This window comes from Argiope bruennichi, chromosome 9 (genome assembly GCF_947563725.1).
Source record: "Argiope bruennichi chromosome 9, qqArgBrue1.1, whole genome shotgun sequence".
Taxonomy (NCBI): Eukaryota; Metazoa; Arthropoda; class Arachnida; order Araneae; family Araneidae; genus Argiope; species Argiope bruennichi.
This window is the reverse complement of record NC_079159.1, coordinates 56,467,856-56,485,725: the sequence shown is the minus strand read 5'-3', so window position 1 is coordinate 56,485,725 and position 17,870 is coordinate 56,467,856. Positions and strand designations below refer to the sequence as shown.

The 17,870-nt window shown below is 27.5% G+C and overlaps 1 protein-coding gene across 1 annotated transcript; it reads right to left on the bottom strand.

The window, feature by feature from the left end:
- Positions 1–1,868: 1,868 nt before the first annotated feature.
- Positions 1,869–10,350, bottom strand: LOC129984451 (endothelial differentiation-related factor 1-like). Its single transcript, XM_056094338.1, has 5 exons — positions 10,116–10,350; positions 8,277–8,328; positions 8,000–8,160; positions 6,282–6,375; positions 1,869–3,218 (listed from the first exon to the last, which is right to left on the bottom strand). Exons 1-5 carry the CDS (start codon positions 10,191–10,193, stop codon positions 3,154–3,156), a joined length of 450 nt encoding a protein of 149 aa, XP_055950313.1. The 5' UTR covers positions 10,194–10,350; the 3' UTR covers positions 1,869–3,153.
- Between the last annotated feature and the right edge of the window lie 7,520 nt (positions 10,351–17,870).

Genomic DNA, 17,870 nt, shown 5'->3' with positions numbered 1-17,870 from the left:
TTATATTTCTTTTTTGCATAATGTAAGAGTACATGCATGATAATCAACTGGAGTTTCTGTTTCTACATAAAAATTCTTTGTATACATAATTATACAAAAGAAATGCAATATATGAAAGCCTAATAAATGTGTCCCCAACTACTATAAAACTAATTTCATCTGTCATAACACAGAATAAAACTGCAATAATAATAGTAGGCAATAAAATGAAGATGAGCAAAAACAGTTATAATCTATGCGATGATCAATCCATAAGTCAATTGTATACAGGCCTCTAAAAATTTAAGTACAATTTGAAATTCACCATTAAATGAATCCAAATAAAGATAAAAAATGATTTATATAAATGATATTTAGGAATATAAATTAAAGAAATATATCACTTTTCTTTTAATCAAAGTAGCATCTTTCTAAAAGTCAAAGAAAAATCTATGGATATTTTGGTATTATAAATTATGAATATATCTATGAATGCTTGCTAGTTTTATTAGATAATTAAATATTGTAGGTAATGCCTCATACAAGTCATTTTATCTAATTCTTTAAAATGAAGAGCAAATGGGTGGGTGGAAACGAGTTTCACAAGCTGATGTTTATGGGAGAGCTTAATGTGTCCTGTAGTGCTATATAAAAATCTTGGGATTAATTTCAATCCAAAAATTCAATTTGAGTAGATATATTTCATTTTAGCCATATGATACAATCCCCATAGATTATCTCAACTCGTTTCAGTATAGTAAAGGCATGATAAGCTATTATGGTGTAAAGACTTCTTTAAAATCAAGGATTTTGTGCCAGACCTCTTTAATGTATCCCTCATAATAGACAACAGCAATTTGCTTATTTATGGTAGGCAAAAGAGCCCATGATTAGTACAAGAGAGCAATAAGCTTTTCAACTCTGCATATATTTATTTTGGAGAGTAATTTAGGTTGTGTGGTGATATAGAGTAAGGCACCAGATACCATCAATGTGACACAGTTGCATATGAAGAGGAAATTGTGACAGATTCTCTCAATGGAGGAATTCTCATTGTGATAAATCTATAATCACATGTTGATTACTCTTACCCACCCAGTGAGAACACAGACCATACATTAGCACTATTAATTAGGAGTTCTTCTCAATAGATGATAACGTATGATCTCATTTAGCTAAGCTTGAAAATCTGTATTAATATCTTGAAGATCATGGTTTAAAGTGAATAATCTAATTTCTGAATCTTAATCCAGTAACATATTTATAAAACTACCTTGTAAGCCAGGCAGCTGCTTTAAAAACCTTTGCAGGACCATTAAATGAGACTGAACAATCATTGCTTCCCATTTTGATATCCACCAGATTAATTGAAATTTGGAAAACTAATATTACCAATGAGCATCAGTTAAGAAAAAACACTCCTTATTAAAATATACTCTTCAAAATTTACCTTTTATTATTTTTCAACAATAGCAAATTTTTTTTTTATCAAAAATACAATAATTTATAAAATATATCTGATATTAAAATTCATTAAATATTTGTTTTAATTTTTATAGTCATTTATTTGCAATTTAAATACATTCACACAAAAAAAGTTTTACCTAATGACTTTTAGAAGCAAATGTATTATATACAAGTATGTAACCTAAGAATATAAACCAGATTTTTTTTTTTTTTTTTTTTGTAACAAACAATTTACGTGCTATCCAATTAATTTAAAAATACTATAAATTTGGTCAATATACTTAAGTACGAATTATGAGACTAATTTAAAGAATTGTCATTATTTATATCATAAATTAAGATCTTAAAAATGTTTCTGTGTTTAATGATATCTTTTCATGTTGCAAGTAAATGAACTCAATTTCGTATAAAGGCCACAGTACTTTGACATGAACCAACTTTATTTCACTATACGACTCGTTTTTGTACAGATTTGAGATAGCAGAATGAACAGACCAGTTGCATGAAACAAAACTGATAACAGATTCGAACTGCAGGAAATAAAATGCTATTACTTAAGATTATTATTGCTCCTTGTAAAGGAATAGTGAAAAGTATTAAAAAAAAAACCAAATAGATGAAACACTATATCAAACTAATTTCAAACTCAGCAACTTGCATCACATTTATAAACTTCTGAACTAATAATTTAAGTATATAATCCTAAAATTCCATCCATCTTTTTACCAGAAAATCTTAACTAGTAATATTTTTTTAAATGCTTAACACTGCAAAGTTAGTTCATACTTTTACATACAGCAAATATAAACAATTTTTGCATAGATGTAATGATTTAACATACAGTTGCTAAATACTGCCATTTCATTTCATATTTTTAACATGCTGCAAAAGTCAACAATATTTCACAGATGTAATGATCTTTAACACACAATCTGACAAATAGGAAAAACTACAATATAAAATAATTTACTGAGGTATCTGTAAAATTTAAATTGCGTAGGCCATTGGCAGATACTAATAACCATTTAACTGGTAGTACTTTACAGATGAATTACATGAATAATTCTAACTATCCTTGCAATTCTACAAGGTGGATGTTTGGACAAATATAATTTGCATATGGAAGATGTGCAAGAATTATTTTATTAAACAATTCATTATTTGAAAATATTTTAACATCTTTTTAAATTGAAAAAGTGTTGTAAACAGAATTTTTCTAAAAAAAGAATAGTCCAATTTTTCTTCATGTTAAACTCTTATGAAAAAAATATATACTCTTATTTACTTTTAGAGCATTTTAATCAATGACTGAACATATAAGCTAAAGTGGAAACTTCAAATAAAAACACATTTTTATTTTTACTTGAAAAACATGAACTGGCAAGCAATTAAAGTTACTGAATTAATACTTAGCTTCAAATTATTAATTGCTGTAGTAAAAAAAAAGAGCAAAATCAATTACACAGCACTAAATCTGAGAGAAATCTCTAATAAAAATTATAATAAAACAATATCTTGTTAAAATTGTAATTTGGAAACATCAAACCAGTAGGAAGCAACTTAATATTTAAAAAGAAAGAATAGAAGAAAAAAAATGATCGCTTGCAATGCAAGACATGTCCATTTACCACACAGAAAGTAAAAATGTACAAATAGTAAAAAATCTGAGACAGTAGAGTATATCTGTCAAAGCTGGATGAAAACATGTCATTTCTTCTTAGGAGGTTTTGCCTCCAAAGGCAGGCCTTTTTCTTTTCCTCTCAGTCTTAAACCTACAGTAAATAAACAAGTCAATTACAAAAAAACTGTTAATATATTTCTTTTTAAATTTGAATGTTTGATTACCAATCACATTAATTTTCTAAAGTATAAATAGTTTGTTTTTATACAACTTTATGTTGCAGCTAAGAAATATCCACAATGACTTTTTAAAACAGAATTAAGAAGAAAAATAGTCAAGTGCCATAATTCTTTAAGTCCTTGGACGTATAGATCTGTAATCCATTTAGAATACATATGAAGTTATATTTTTTTCATTTGTTTATTTAGCAACAAATTAGTTTAATATGATGCAAGAAAAAAGAGTAAAACAACTTAGGAAGTGGTCAGACATAACATCATAGCGCCATAAGAGCAATGGAGTTTTCATGTCCTAGCGATGAAGTATTTGAACTAATCTATAAGATTAACATTCTACTGGAACAGCCTTTATACCAATCATATGGAAAAGAAATAACTGTGTCCAAAAATTTATTTTTAGCTCTAATAATAATCGTTTGTAGAAAGGTTAAATACTTGAATTATTTTCAATCAAACAATATCTCCCTCCCTCTAAAGTTTTATAATTTTGGTTAACAATCTATAATCTTTAAAAATGTGATTTTTATATATATTTTTACAATCATTATTACTAATAAAAAATTATTTCATCTCATTCCTATATTGTATATTTTAATAGTATAATCTAAATTTAGCACTTCTTAAATAATGCTTCTGAATTGTATTTTATAAAGATGCATACATTCTGAAGGAAAATCATTTCAGGAAATTTTATTTTTAAGATTCACCTATGAATTATTTTTCTCATTACTTTTCAAATTAACTCAAAGCCTATACTATAAAAATTTAATATAGTGTAGTAAATTTAAAAAGTAAAACAACCTCGTTAATATCTTCAATTTCATTAATTATATTCATTTCAAGAAAAAATGGCAAATTGCAAACAGTAATGTTTTTAGTGTGGATTTAAAAGTAATATAAGTAGAAATAATAAATTAAATATTCAGAGAAAGGCAACTGTGTATTTGCTGACAAACTAGAGAATTTCATACTGAATTTATTAGTAAATGAAAGTTATTATGGAGTAACAAGCTATGTGAAGTAACAGGAAGAAGAGGTTCACTACTATTTTCAGCTTCTCAATATCTACCTTCAGCTCATTTTTTAAATTTATATATTCATATTTTTGTTCTATTTAATTAATCTCGGATTATGAAAGGCAGTTATAGTTATTTGATTAGTTTCAAGGCTGCACATTAATACTTGCTTGAACATGAACAAGACTCAATAGTTCTCACAACAAATTAATAAAGTTCAAATTAATAAAGCAATTTTAAAAAATCAAGATTTTTTAGTTAAATAGAAGTTTTATCCTCGACCAAATGAAAAATAATTATTGAATTCTAACAAACAGAACTGAATTTGCTAGCTCTGAACAGAAGCAATATACATTGATATCAGGCAGTGAAAGAAAATTATTACCGATATTATATGTAACAAATCACACACAAAATGCTACAGCCCGTAAAACTGAATTAAAAAATATTATATATCAGTATCATGTCTCTCAACCAGAATGTAAACAGTAAAAATAAATAAATAAAGACTAGAATATTTTCTCAATTCCAATTCAAATAAAGTATTCAAGTAGATTATGTGCACAATTGTAATTACAACAAATTGTTCTTTCCAAGATATAAATAGTCAAATATTTCTAAAATTTTTACAAAACTATTAATCCTTAATAATTACTAATTGTAACAAGCCATATATAAATCAATACTGTCCAAAGCCAACATTGATGTAAATACATTCAGATTTATTTTTTTCTAAGTGTGAAATTTTGAGCAGATTGTTTCATTTGAATGCTGTTCAATTGAGAAAAGACATTCTAAACAAATCTTTACAATGGAGCAAGTCTAAAAATAAAGGAGGTGGGATGAGAAGAGAAATCTTGATTTTGTCATTTTTTTAAAACCATTGAAGATGGCACAAAAAAAAAAAAATATTATTGCTAGATGGCACCTGTTTAAGATTCTACAAGATATATGAAATATTAAGTGAAATTGTTTTAAAGGATTAGGTGAAAAGAAAAAGTATAATAATTTGAAGCAAGTATGACAAATCGGATTAATAATAAATTTTCTAAATTAAAACATGATAAAATTAACTTTCACAAATTTTCGTTTCAAGAAAAACATTTATAAAAAAGATGGCAGGAAAAAAATGTATTTTATCAACAAAAATAAGCTTTTCTAATACATGTAAAAAATGAAAAATAAATTAATGATCGGTTTTCTAATATAAATAATTATCAGAATACAGCAAAGACTTTTTTTTTCTATTACAGGGGTGTTTGTGGGACCCCAAAAAATCCCCGGAAACTTTTACGGACTTACTACCGACATTTTGGAGTTTCGAGAAGGGGGGGGGGGAGAAATGAAAAATTACGATTATGAAGTATTGAATGACCTAATTATAAAAGTTCAATGAATTACTTTTTTTGCAAAATTAATAACCATTAATTTTGCAAAATTAAGACCTTTGAACCCAGGTCACGTGATCGCACATCTGGTCGAACGAAGTCTCTCCCTTTTTTTTCTGCCGCGCCTACTTGCCGAAAAGAATCCAGAAGAGAATGTCCGAGAACCGGGGGAATGAGTCATAACTCGCAATAAGGAAAGAACAAAAAAGAAGTTTTTTCCCCCTTTTCACGCATTATCACTGCCTTTGGAGAAAGAAAGGAAAAGTTTTCACCACACACACTGACCTTGCGTTTTCTGCTTTCAAAGCAAACAAAATTACCCAGATCAAAATAAATAATTCATTATTATTCCTACTTCCTTTTGAACGACGATCCCCGGAATTTCCGGGTATCGAAGTTCAAAATCCCTGGAATTCCGGGGTTTCCCCGGAGCACAAACACCCCTGCTATTATTTAACATGCATATCATTCAAATTTTACTAAGGATCAGCAGCAACAGAAAACTAAAAGAGAACATTTCATTTCTAAAATATATCAATTTAATCCTAAAAGAGCAAAAAAATGGACAAACCTATGACTCTTTCTATTTTTGTAAGAATCTGCTGATTAGGCACAGCTCTTCCAGCTTCATAGTCATTAATCACTTGAGGTTTTTCGTTGATTCTCTAAATAAAATATTTTTATAAGTTAGAGTTAGAATATTTAGATAGCATATTTACATAACTTATATGTATACATATATAACAGAGAACAGTTATCGAAAGTATAAAGTTCAATATATTAAACCAAAAACATATTTTGTAGCATTTGTCATTAAATGTAATGTGTAATTCATAAACAGAATAATTAATTCTGATAAAACTTCAGACAAGTACACAAGCACAGTTAACAGCATCTGTTTTTTTTTTTTTTTTTTTTTTTTTTTTTTTGCATTTTACAAAGATGTAAATTTTGATTCTTCAAGTGACTTATTATTTTAGTTGGACGTCTTTAAGCATCAAGAAAGTAATATTTACAGTAGAAAGTCCATATTATATAATTTATTGCAATCAAAAATTTTACGAAAGCTTTTTAAGAAAATATATTTATGATTGAGTTTTTTAAAACAGTATAGTAAGAAGGATAGTTTAGCCATTTGGAGGGTAATTTTTTTTAAATTCAGATTTAAAATTAATATGATTTGATTACAAGAAAAGATGTTTCAAATTCATAATTACACCTTTAATTGTCATTAGAAATGATTTTATTTAATATATTGAACTTGGAACTTAATTTAATTATATTTTACTATTTTGAATTACTATTAAGTTTTTACAGAAAATATATTGATAATTTAATAAAAATATGCTGATAAGTAAGGCAGACTCAAATTCTTTTTTTTTTTTCACTCATCATGTATTTATCATCATTTGATTAGTCATGCATCTAATGAAAAGAAACATTCTTTATTAAATAAAAAAAATAAACTGTATAAGGTTTGAATTCAAAATTTCACTTTGGATAACTTAAATATTTAAAATAGATGGAGTTTGAATTCCACTACCTGGATAAAAATTTCTGGCATAATCAAATTGTAATATAAAAAATTGATATGCAAATATATTAAATCGCATCAATAAGGTATAATGCAATCAATAACTTATAAAGAAAATTTGTCCAATATATTCTCCATAAAATTATATTTTCAGAATTAATTTTATTCTGAAGATTTTTTTAAATTAATTTATAATATTTATTCCATTGCAAGCACAATATGATTTTACTTATGTTTTTTCTTCACCTGCTTTCTTTTTATGTATATTTTTGTAATTTAATTAAAATTTTATATTTTTGCTGAATAATTAGTTTAAGATAATTGCAGCTTTCCATCTAGTCAGAGTTTTTGTTTTTTTTAATTATTGACCATTAAGGGGGAAATAGCATGCAAGTTATAGATCCAACATAAGGATGATCAATTTTTTCTCCACAATTCTAAATTTATGTAATAATTATATTAAATAAAATCTAAAAAATATATAAATTATATATGCAATAATTTATAGTTTTTAATGCATCTAATAATATCAAAATTGGAATGTGCAACCATCAACCAGATATTAAGGCATAATGCAAAATTTACATATAAACAAAGATTTAAATTTTTTTTTCCCCCTTGAACTAAAGATTTTATAACATCAGACCAATTAGAGAGTAAGGATGTTAGTACTTAAAGCAACTCTTTTCATACTATATCCTTTTTTATATTCTTCTGAATAAATACAACAATTTTTTTAAAGATAAGTTGCTTACCGTAGCAAGATCTTTTTGTGTTAAACCTTTATTTTGCCTTCCTTGCTGTATAAGACGTCCAACATCCAATCCAACTGTCTCGTGATGCAGCTGTTCTGTTTCTTTATCTAATTTTGAAGTATTCAAAGTTGTCAAATGTTGCTTATTAGTAGCAGCATTAACTAAGGAAAAAAACAAAAAATCCAATTAGTTGAAATGAATTAATGAGTTTTATAACAGCAGTCAATGTTATCAGCTTCAAAACTATAGTTTATGAATAGATACATCATTTACATACATTTTTTGGTGGTTTCAATGGCCAAACCTTGTCGTTGAGCAGCATTAATTGCCTGCAATAAAATCGAATACAACATAATCAAGGTAATACAGATATTTCAAACAAATAATAATATTGTAATTATAAATGTATAAAATTTATTCAGACAAGAAACTCGGTAGCAAGCAATACGATTTTTACACACTACAATTTTTTAAAAGGTATTTCGATTCAAGATAAAACTACCATATGTATCATGTTCAAAAAAGTCCTAAGAGGGTGAAATTGGAAAATAATACTTTTTAGCATGTTTACACTGACAATGTGCATCAAACATAATTTGACTCCAATAAAATATAGAAAAATATTATCAAATGTTTTCATATAATAAATTTACTATCTAAGGCCATTATAATATTAATAGCTTTCATCAAAACTATGGAATGCTTAAAAAGGACGATAATAAAAGACAAAATCTTAAAGCTGTATAATAAATATTACTAAATTGGATATAAAAAAAAGAATTATATGTAAAGAATTCATTGGTAAAACTAAAGAGTATGGTACAGACTTTTTCCCAATCTCTACTAATAAGCCAAATGGTAATAAAATCATCAAATATCAACAAAAGAATAAAGTCATGTTATCATATTTTGCAATTTATCACCATGTTCTTAGGTTTAGCTATCTGATTATTATATTAAAGTTTAAAACTGTTCTCTAAAAAAGTATTTCCTTTAAACTAAAACATTCTAATACATTTATTGATAAAATATTTGGCTCATACATTAGCAAAATAATTTTATTTGTGCACCATTACTAAAGAAAGAAAGAGCAAATTGACTTTTCAAAAGCTGCACTACATAGCAAAAGAAATTAATTTTTCTAATAGCTTGACATCAGCTGAATGTACCAAGTATGCAAACATAATAGCAAAATACTCAATCTTTTGCCGGTATTCAAACCACAAGTAATTAACTGCTATAGTATTTAGGTAGATAATTTTTCTTTTTCTATTAGCGTAACAAGTTCTGCAATTTGGCACCTATTATTCTAACAGAAAAACATTTTGTGACATACGTTTATTAACAACTGCTACCGAGTTGACAGGAAAGTTTCAAATAAATGTTACTTTAGTTTTATCATTAAGATATATTCTAATTAATTACAAATGGATATAATTTGAAGATGTGCCATTAATGATTCCTACCTAGGACTGCATATAAAATATCGAGATGAGATAATTGAAGTCTAATAATCGGTTCTCAAAAAATCTAATTAAAAAATAGTTAACTTGATGGAGACTAGTAATGGAGACTATTTTGCAAGTAGCAAAAACTCTAGAATTAAGAAGACTAATTGTTATTTATTTACGCTTTACTCAAATACCCACAATACCAAGATGGAGTGTCCTTTTGGTTGCCATAAAACAGGTCATAAAAAAAATCAGAATAATCTATCTGTAAACTGACAAATTGAAGAGAATATAACTATAGTATAAATAATTCAGTTCTTTGGAGCTAACCAATCGTGATTTCGATTAGTTAGTGTTTCTAAAACATGATTTCAATGTGCTATGAATTGCATCATTTGACATTGAACGAACTTTCCAGATTATAAAAAATACGATTAAATGAAATTAACTCATTCCTAAAATCTTTTCAAGAAAATGAAATACATAATATCTTCTCTGATATCTCTCAAATTTTGAAATAAAAAAATAAATAAAATGAATTAAAGAGAGAAAGCAACAAATTCTAAAAAAACATAGAATAATATTAGATGCCATGAAAATATTATATATTATTCAGTGAAGAATAATTAATACAAAATTAACTTTATATTTGTTGATAAACAAACCTGCTGGGAACGCAGTTGACTTGCTTTTGGTGGCTTCTTGCGCAAGTATGTGACAGTATCCCAATCTTCTTCTGACATTTTGATAAAAAATAATAATAACTTAGCAATCTATCGCCCTTTTTTTGCAATTATAACTTTGCAACGTAACTGACAATTATTTTTTTCCTTCTAGAAACACGATGTAACTTATGCAAAAACCTGGAAACAGAAATACTTCAGTCACAGTCAAAATTTCATAGGGGCATGCTCAATGCACGAAAAAAAAAGTACATAATATCCTGCTCAACGATTGTCCCAAACAGGACTCTAATAAGAGAAAATCTGGGAAAAAAGGAATAATAGAATGAATAAAAATAAATGAATGATTTCTTCTTATTCACAAAGAAATTTATACTTTTATTTTAAATACGTATAATGGCACAATGGATGGCTTAGCTGGAACTAAAACGAACTTTGAAATTGGATTCACAATGGTTATCTAAGAAATTCAAACAAAAAAATTTAATTTATTAATAACTAAATTTAGAGTAAATTTCGAAAAAAAAAGAATTTCTCGATAAAAATACCAATCTAAAATCTGTTGATCTGATTCCTAGTTTGCCATTAAACCATCGCAGAGTTCGTTTCAATAGAAGTAAGTGACCCTGCATGTCTGATTTTAAATAATCTGTTTAATTTAACTAATTTTCATATATTCAAGTTAAGAATGGAACTTATATTTTAACCAGAAAACGATTTTCATTCTTAAATAAAATTAGCTTGTGGAATAAGTTTAAAAAAATTAGATTAAAAATTGATTGCTTTTAGAAAATGTGAGACATTAAGAAGGAAGAAGGTTGTTATACGTTTCATCGAAATTCTTTTGGAAGTTTTAATTTAGTTTGTGAACATTAAGATTTAAAAAAAAAAAATGGAATTACCATACCCGATAGTATTGTTTACACAGATTTAGATCAAGATTGATTCTTAGGTGACAGGTACAAAGATGACAAACTACCAAGGATTCACAGATACTCTTTTTTCGAAATGAAGGTTCGAAATACACACTTTTTAAATTAACTGTTAAACAATGTTCATTTACAAAAACAAATTAAATTTGCATTAAAAGAAAACGCCGATAAATAGTGAGTTTTTTTCTTACATCTTCTAAACAATAAATTCTTTTAAAATCAATAATAAATTTAATAGTCCTATAAAGAATAATTTAGCAATTAAAATTGAAATGCTTTTATACTCATGGTGATAATGAATCTTTTCTAAAGTTCCATCCAAAAACTTGATAGTGACTCCGTACTCTAATTCCATCATAATCTTAAAATGAGCGTATGATTGAAGAATTTGTGAGAAAGTTAAAAAAAAAAAATCACCAGGAATTAATATATCGGTACAAAATTTCAGTAGACTCTTCATAATTGTATAAATATCAGCATAAAAGAAAAAAAAACTAAGCAAATCATAAATACTTAGGAAACTGAGCAGTAGTATCATTTAATTTTAAAAATAAGCAGTGATAAAAAGAAATTCAACTAAACGTCTTCTATTAACCCAAATTTTTTCATTCAAAATTAAATTTTAAAATTTCTGCATTTAAACCCTAATAAAGAAGCAAGTTTTGTTGCCTCTTTAATCGTTCCTTTCAACGTTACTTTTAAAATGTATACTCCATTATTTTATTTCTCAGTCTGCAGAGAAATTATCTTTATCTAATTAACTCATAAGAAAATAGATAATGCATGATAAGCGGGAACGAATACTACATGAAATAGTTAAAAAATAATTGAAAAAAAAGAAGAATTTCATAGCCAGTGGAAGTGGTCTCCCAAAACTTTCTTGCATACTCTGAAAAAGGCGTTATTCTCCTTTCCACAGCAAAAAATTGCGGTCCTTGAGCAAGGCCAAACGCATCACGAGTGCACAGGATTTTTTTTTTCCCCTCACATGAGAATTGTGTGCTTTGTAGTACAATAAAGAAAACTGGTATTTGTATGTTAACTACAGATTAATTTCAAACAATAGTTACGGAAGATCGATCTTGAGAGTGAATCTTATAATTTTTACTGAAACTAGCTTGCGAATTTTTGGTAATCAATCTCTTACATACGTTTAATACTCAAGTACCACAAAATCGGATGTATATTTTGGATACCTTTTTTACTTCGTGTGAAGAAAAAAATTTGACATGGAACTAAACTGTAGTCACAAGATCACATACCACATTTCTTTTATTTAAGTCATTGCGTTTCTGAGTTATTATGAAGAAGTACATACCAACAAATGGTCAACTATTTAATAGATCTGGTTCAAAATTTGATCGCATTTAGATCATGGATGTAAATCTGTATATCAAATTTTATCCATTTAATTATTTGAACTTGTATTCAGATAGCCGTAGTGACAGGCTTGATATTAAACTTAATGCTTAGACAGACATAGCCAAATTTAATACGTAGGGTATAGGTGAAGTCATGTAACAAGTTGAAATTAGACTCTTTCATTCTATGTTAGTCACAAATATTAAAAAAAATATTCTGGGGATTCAACTTTTCCCGTGTATTTACCGATTGAGTCTAGTGGTCTTCATGTCTAGATATCATCAAATTACAAAACACTTACATACTGCAATTTTTAAATGCTATATGTAGCCTAAATTACTTATTATATAAATATCTAAGTTAAAGTTAGTCGCATTTCCAGTCATCTTTCGCCATAGATCCCCACAAGCAGTGGTATTTCAGTCAAACGGTTCGCTTTCTACTGTAAGCTGCCTTTTATTGAAATTAAACATTGTCTATGCAATGGTAATGACTGTAAATTTGCTTCACACAATAAATCTGTTCGGTGAAGCTTTAATATTCGGCGAACTCCGGCAAGAGGGTGTAAATCCCTTTCCGGCCTTTTAATCTCAGGCTTTACATGCTGTGGGGAAGGGGTAAGCTGAGCAGCTGATAAATCTATTTTAATTATTATTATGCATATTATGGAATCTTAAAATGAAATGTTTTCTTAAATTCCTTATCATGTGGTACCACTAACATGGAATTAAAATTTGTGTAAATTGATAGATCCATTCAAAAATAAATTCTGAAAAAACTTCAATTTTATATAATTATAGGGAAAACAAACGTTTTCAAATTCTAAAGTTTACCGCATCAACAAGTGAGTGAAAATCCATTACAAAGAAAGACCAAATTAGAAAAAAATATTGAGTTTAATGCAAAAAGAATCAAAAAGAAAGAAAGAATGAATCCGGCCTAAAGAATTTCTCAAGGGTCACCCTCAGGCAGGGATTCAAACTAGGGATTTTTTCTGTGAGGGGTCTGACTTTCATCCAAAAATATTGACCACTCGTGACCCGAAAATCCCCAGAAATTGAGGGCTTAGAGATAAACCAGTATCACAAAAATTAAAGACAATATAACAAATCATTACCTCCAAATCCAAGCAAAACCACAACAGAACAAATACAAACTACAAAAGATCACTCAATCATAATACCAAAAAATATCATTAAAACATGAAAGTAAAGAACATACCAGTTGCAAAAACCAAACTACATTCAACTCACCCGCGTCCAAAACTGCACACGCCTATCACCCCAGTAAATTTCTGGGGATTTTCGGGTCACGAGGGGTCAATATTTTTGGATGAAAGTCAGACCCCTCACAGAAAAATTCCTAGTTTGAATCCCTACCTGAGGGTGACCCTTGAGAAAGTCTTCAGGCCGATTTAATCATTTCTTTCTTTTTGATTCTTTTTGTATAAAACTTAATTTTTTTTCTCCTAGTTTAGTTAAGTTCATCTGTGTTTCAGTGGTAGCAACACTAGCGCACTCTAAATACAATTGTATCTCTTTTATTAGTTTGGTTCAGAAAACATTTATTTTTAATTAAATTTCATAATGATTGCATTTTTTATTAATTTCTTACAAAGAAAGACACTCCATTAATTACATTCTTTGAGAATGCCATTATAAAGTACATTGGAAAGAAAAATAATAAATAATGTATATCAAATATATGATTTATAAAAATAAATATTTTTCAAATTAAAATTATTATTATTATTTAAATGATTGTGCAAAAAGAGTTTAAAAGTTGTATTATTTTATTTACAACCGAAATTTCTAAAAAAATAATAATTGTCTTGTTATAAAAAAAAACACTTTCGAAATTAAATGAAATTATTATGTCTATGGCATTCAAATGAAAAATAAATTCTCTTATTTCTCAAAAGAATATTTGGAAAATTTCAGTTGCATTAGCCTTTTTTTAAAACAAAATACTATTCAAAAATTTATATTTATTTATTCATTTGATAAAAAGTGAAACAAAACAAAAAATATTCTTGGTGAAAATATAACATAACAAAAAACAATCCAGTTTTATTAAGAATTTCAATGAAATTATACATTTCCAGTTTACACGTAGGTATAATTAAATTGAATTTTATTCAGGATTTCACATTTTAAAATGTTCACGATGAACAGGAGGTATATATGGTAATAGGTCCATCATGTCCTTACATTTTTCAGATGTAATAGATCTTCTTTTTTTCATACATAAAAGATAATTTTATATTTCTGAAATTACTTGGTCTTCCCCGTTGTGGTGGCAAATCGATAATTTTAAATTCAGCATCTCGCTCTATCGAAGTTTTGTAGAACATTTTATATGGTGCATTCCTTGTAAATCTGATCCAGCTTATAGTTAAACAATTTACGGTTTCTCCATCGGTATTTTTATTTCTTTTTAAAACCGCTTTCTCCAGAGGTTGGATTGAAAATAAATATCCGAGTTTCATTTCATGCATTAAACATTTATTATGTTTTCGACATTTTCGTATCACTTTATAGTAATCCTGAGAAATATACAAGGAACTGGTTTTCCCGATTGCCAGTTCTACCAGTCCAAAATCACGATCGTTCGGTAAAATTGAATGTCCTGACAATAAAAATTTGTGATCAATGATATTTATTTCATTGTTACTGGACAATCGATGTTGGAGCTAAACATATCATTATCGAAATACAAAATTATGATATACTTTTTATTATTTATGAAATTCTGTACAATCACCGATTTTCATTATCAAAGATAGATAGATAGAAATACCCTAGATTTCAGACATGATATCAAACGGCCACATTTGCTTCGCCATACAGCAACCGGAGATAATTTTGCCGTAATATACTCGATCAAAAATAATTTCAATCTAAGTTGGACTTGCACCACTTTCAAAATAAATAGATTTTCAATACTGTTAAGAGCTAAAACTTCCATCGCCAAAACACTAGAATCAGATTTTTTTTTTTTTTAACTTTAAATTGTTTACGCATAAAAAGATCATAACAATTTTATCTATAACTACCATTATCTCCTTTTTTTTTCAAAAATGGACTTGCCCCACTTTTAAAATAAACGGCTCATATATATAATGCAAAAAAAAAAAAAAAAAAAAAAAAAGCGATCCAAAATTATGAAAAGTGCGGAATTTGACTGCTTCTGTGTTGTCAGGAAAACACAATTTATCAAAAATCGACTAACAAATGAATAAATTATTATAGTCAAAGGACTGTTCGGATGGCAGGGCTATTGCCCATGATGGATTATTCTTTTGTTTTCTAGTGTTTTGTTGGTATGCATTTATACTATTATTAAGTGTGATAAAAAAAACAGAAATATCTTTTATTCTCAATAATATATGCTTGAAATATTAATCTCATCTTCAGTTTTTATATGTTTCAAATAGATATGAATATTGGATAATATCCTTTAAAAAACAAAGCAAATTTATTACTATGATACATTTTTAATTCAAAAATAAAACTTCAGAATTGTAAAGAAATTCAGAAAAAAATTCATTTAATAGAAAATGCATTTCATGTATAAATGATAGTGCAGTCGAAAACAAGGAACATTTATATGTCTTAGAAAGATAATTATATAAAATTACTTCGTCCAATTACGAGCGCATATAGTAAGGCTGAATGCTTTAACTGCTATTAATAACAATCGGGTATAGTTAACTATGTACAAAAGACTTCATTACTTTTACTCATGAGCGGAGCGTTCAAAAGGAGGTACGTCCCTCCATCGGCGATGGACCTTATTAACGCACATTGGCATAACACGATATTGTCTACTACTCATATATCGAACAATGTTGTGGAAGTAACATATAATATCTTATTAATAGGGGGAAAGTTAACCAATTAATACCACCAATGCTTCACCGCCAGGGTTGTACGCAAGATTCCCAGGCCTACATATCAGGCGCATTAATGCTCCATTATACATACACACCTCATTTGATCTAGAATTACTTTCATGATGAGATTATTGTACGTATAGGTTGACCAACACATTTTCGGGATTTGAATCCGCTTAAGAATGTTGCGATGACGGAGACGCATGGCTGCATTTATTTCAATCGTCCCTATAACTCATCAGGGTCTTGGAACTTCTTGAAATAGCAATGTATTTCCAAATGAGTTAATAAACATCATTATTTTGAGCATGAAACATCACACTCATGCTTTATATAATTGTTAAAGGTGACCACACATTAAATTCAAATTCGATTGGGAGTTGACAACCTATTGAACACAATTTGGTCAGTTTTTATGTTAAATATTTATAGAAGTAGAAGCTACCGATCACATTTTAAGGCAATTTCCATTTAAGAGACAGGCTGTTTCTATTGGATAAAGACTGAATGCTCTACGAGACACCTTAATGAGAACAAATGTTGACAAAGAAATACCGCCATAAAAGTAAATAGTTTCGTCCTCACATAGTAACATATAAAAAATAATTTTAGCAGCGAATTTTTTTTAGAGTAAATTATTTAGGCATGTAATTAATTGCTAAAATTTAAAATCAATTTTTTTTGAAGTTTAAAGTCTTATTTTTATTATTAAATTATTATTATTATTTTATTAAAGTTATTAATTTTTTTCTGAATAATTTTTTTTAACAAAAGATCATCAAAAATGCGATTTTTGATGTACCTTTCTAAAATTTTTATATTATTGATATTCCAAAAAAATTCCATGAATCTAGATTTTTGCTTGTCAAGCATGCTTCTTTTATCACAAATAATAGTAAATAGTTCTTTAAAGCAAAATTTAATAAATAATGATTGCATCTATTTTCATCTATATATTATACCCTCAGTTGTGATCGGATGGTTCGGAAATTATTGCATCATCTGCCCCTCCCCTCTCTCCTCAACAACTTCTCCGAGAAATCGCAAACAATACTCAAGGTCGCGTGGGTTAGAGGGCATTCGCGAATGTTCTCTGGATAAATTTATTGAATGAGTAAGTTTCGCGTTTCAAGTTAAGTCTTATTATTTCTTCTAATGAGTAATGAATGAAAACATTTTCGAACACTAATTTGATAAATGGATGCAATTTATCCATTTAAAGCTTTTTTTTTTTTTCGGAAGAAGATTTAATATAAATAGCTAATGTATAATGTATATAATTTTTAAAAAAAGTAAAATTAAGTGGAATAGCACGTCTTTTTTTAAAAAATTCACATTGGAATTAAAAATAGTTTTGTGATGTAAAAGTAATATTTACGGCAGCTAAATTCATTAAAATAGAACAAAAATTTTCTGAAACAGAACAGAGCAGTTTTTAAACAGAAAAGAACTTTTCAGTTTAAAAACAAACTTTAAAAAGATTTTTCTGTTTTAAGAAGAAAATTATTTTCTGTTGAAAAGAATTGTTCTTTCCAAACAGAAAATTTA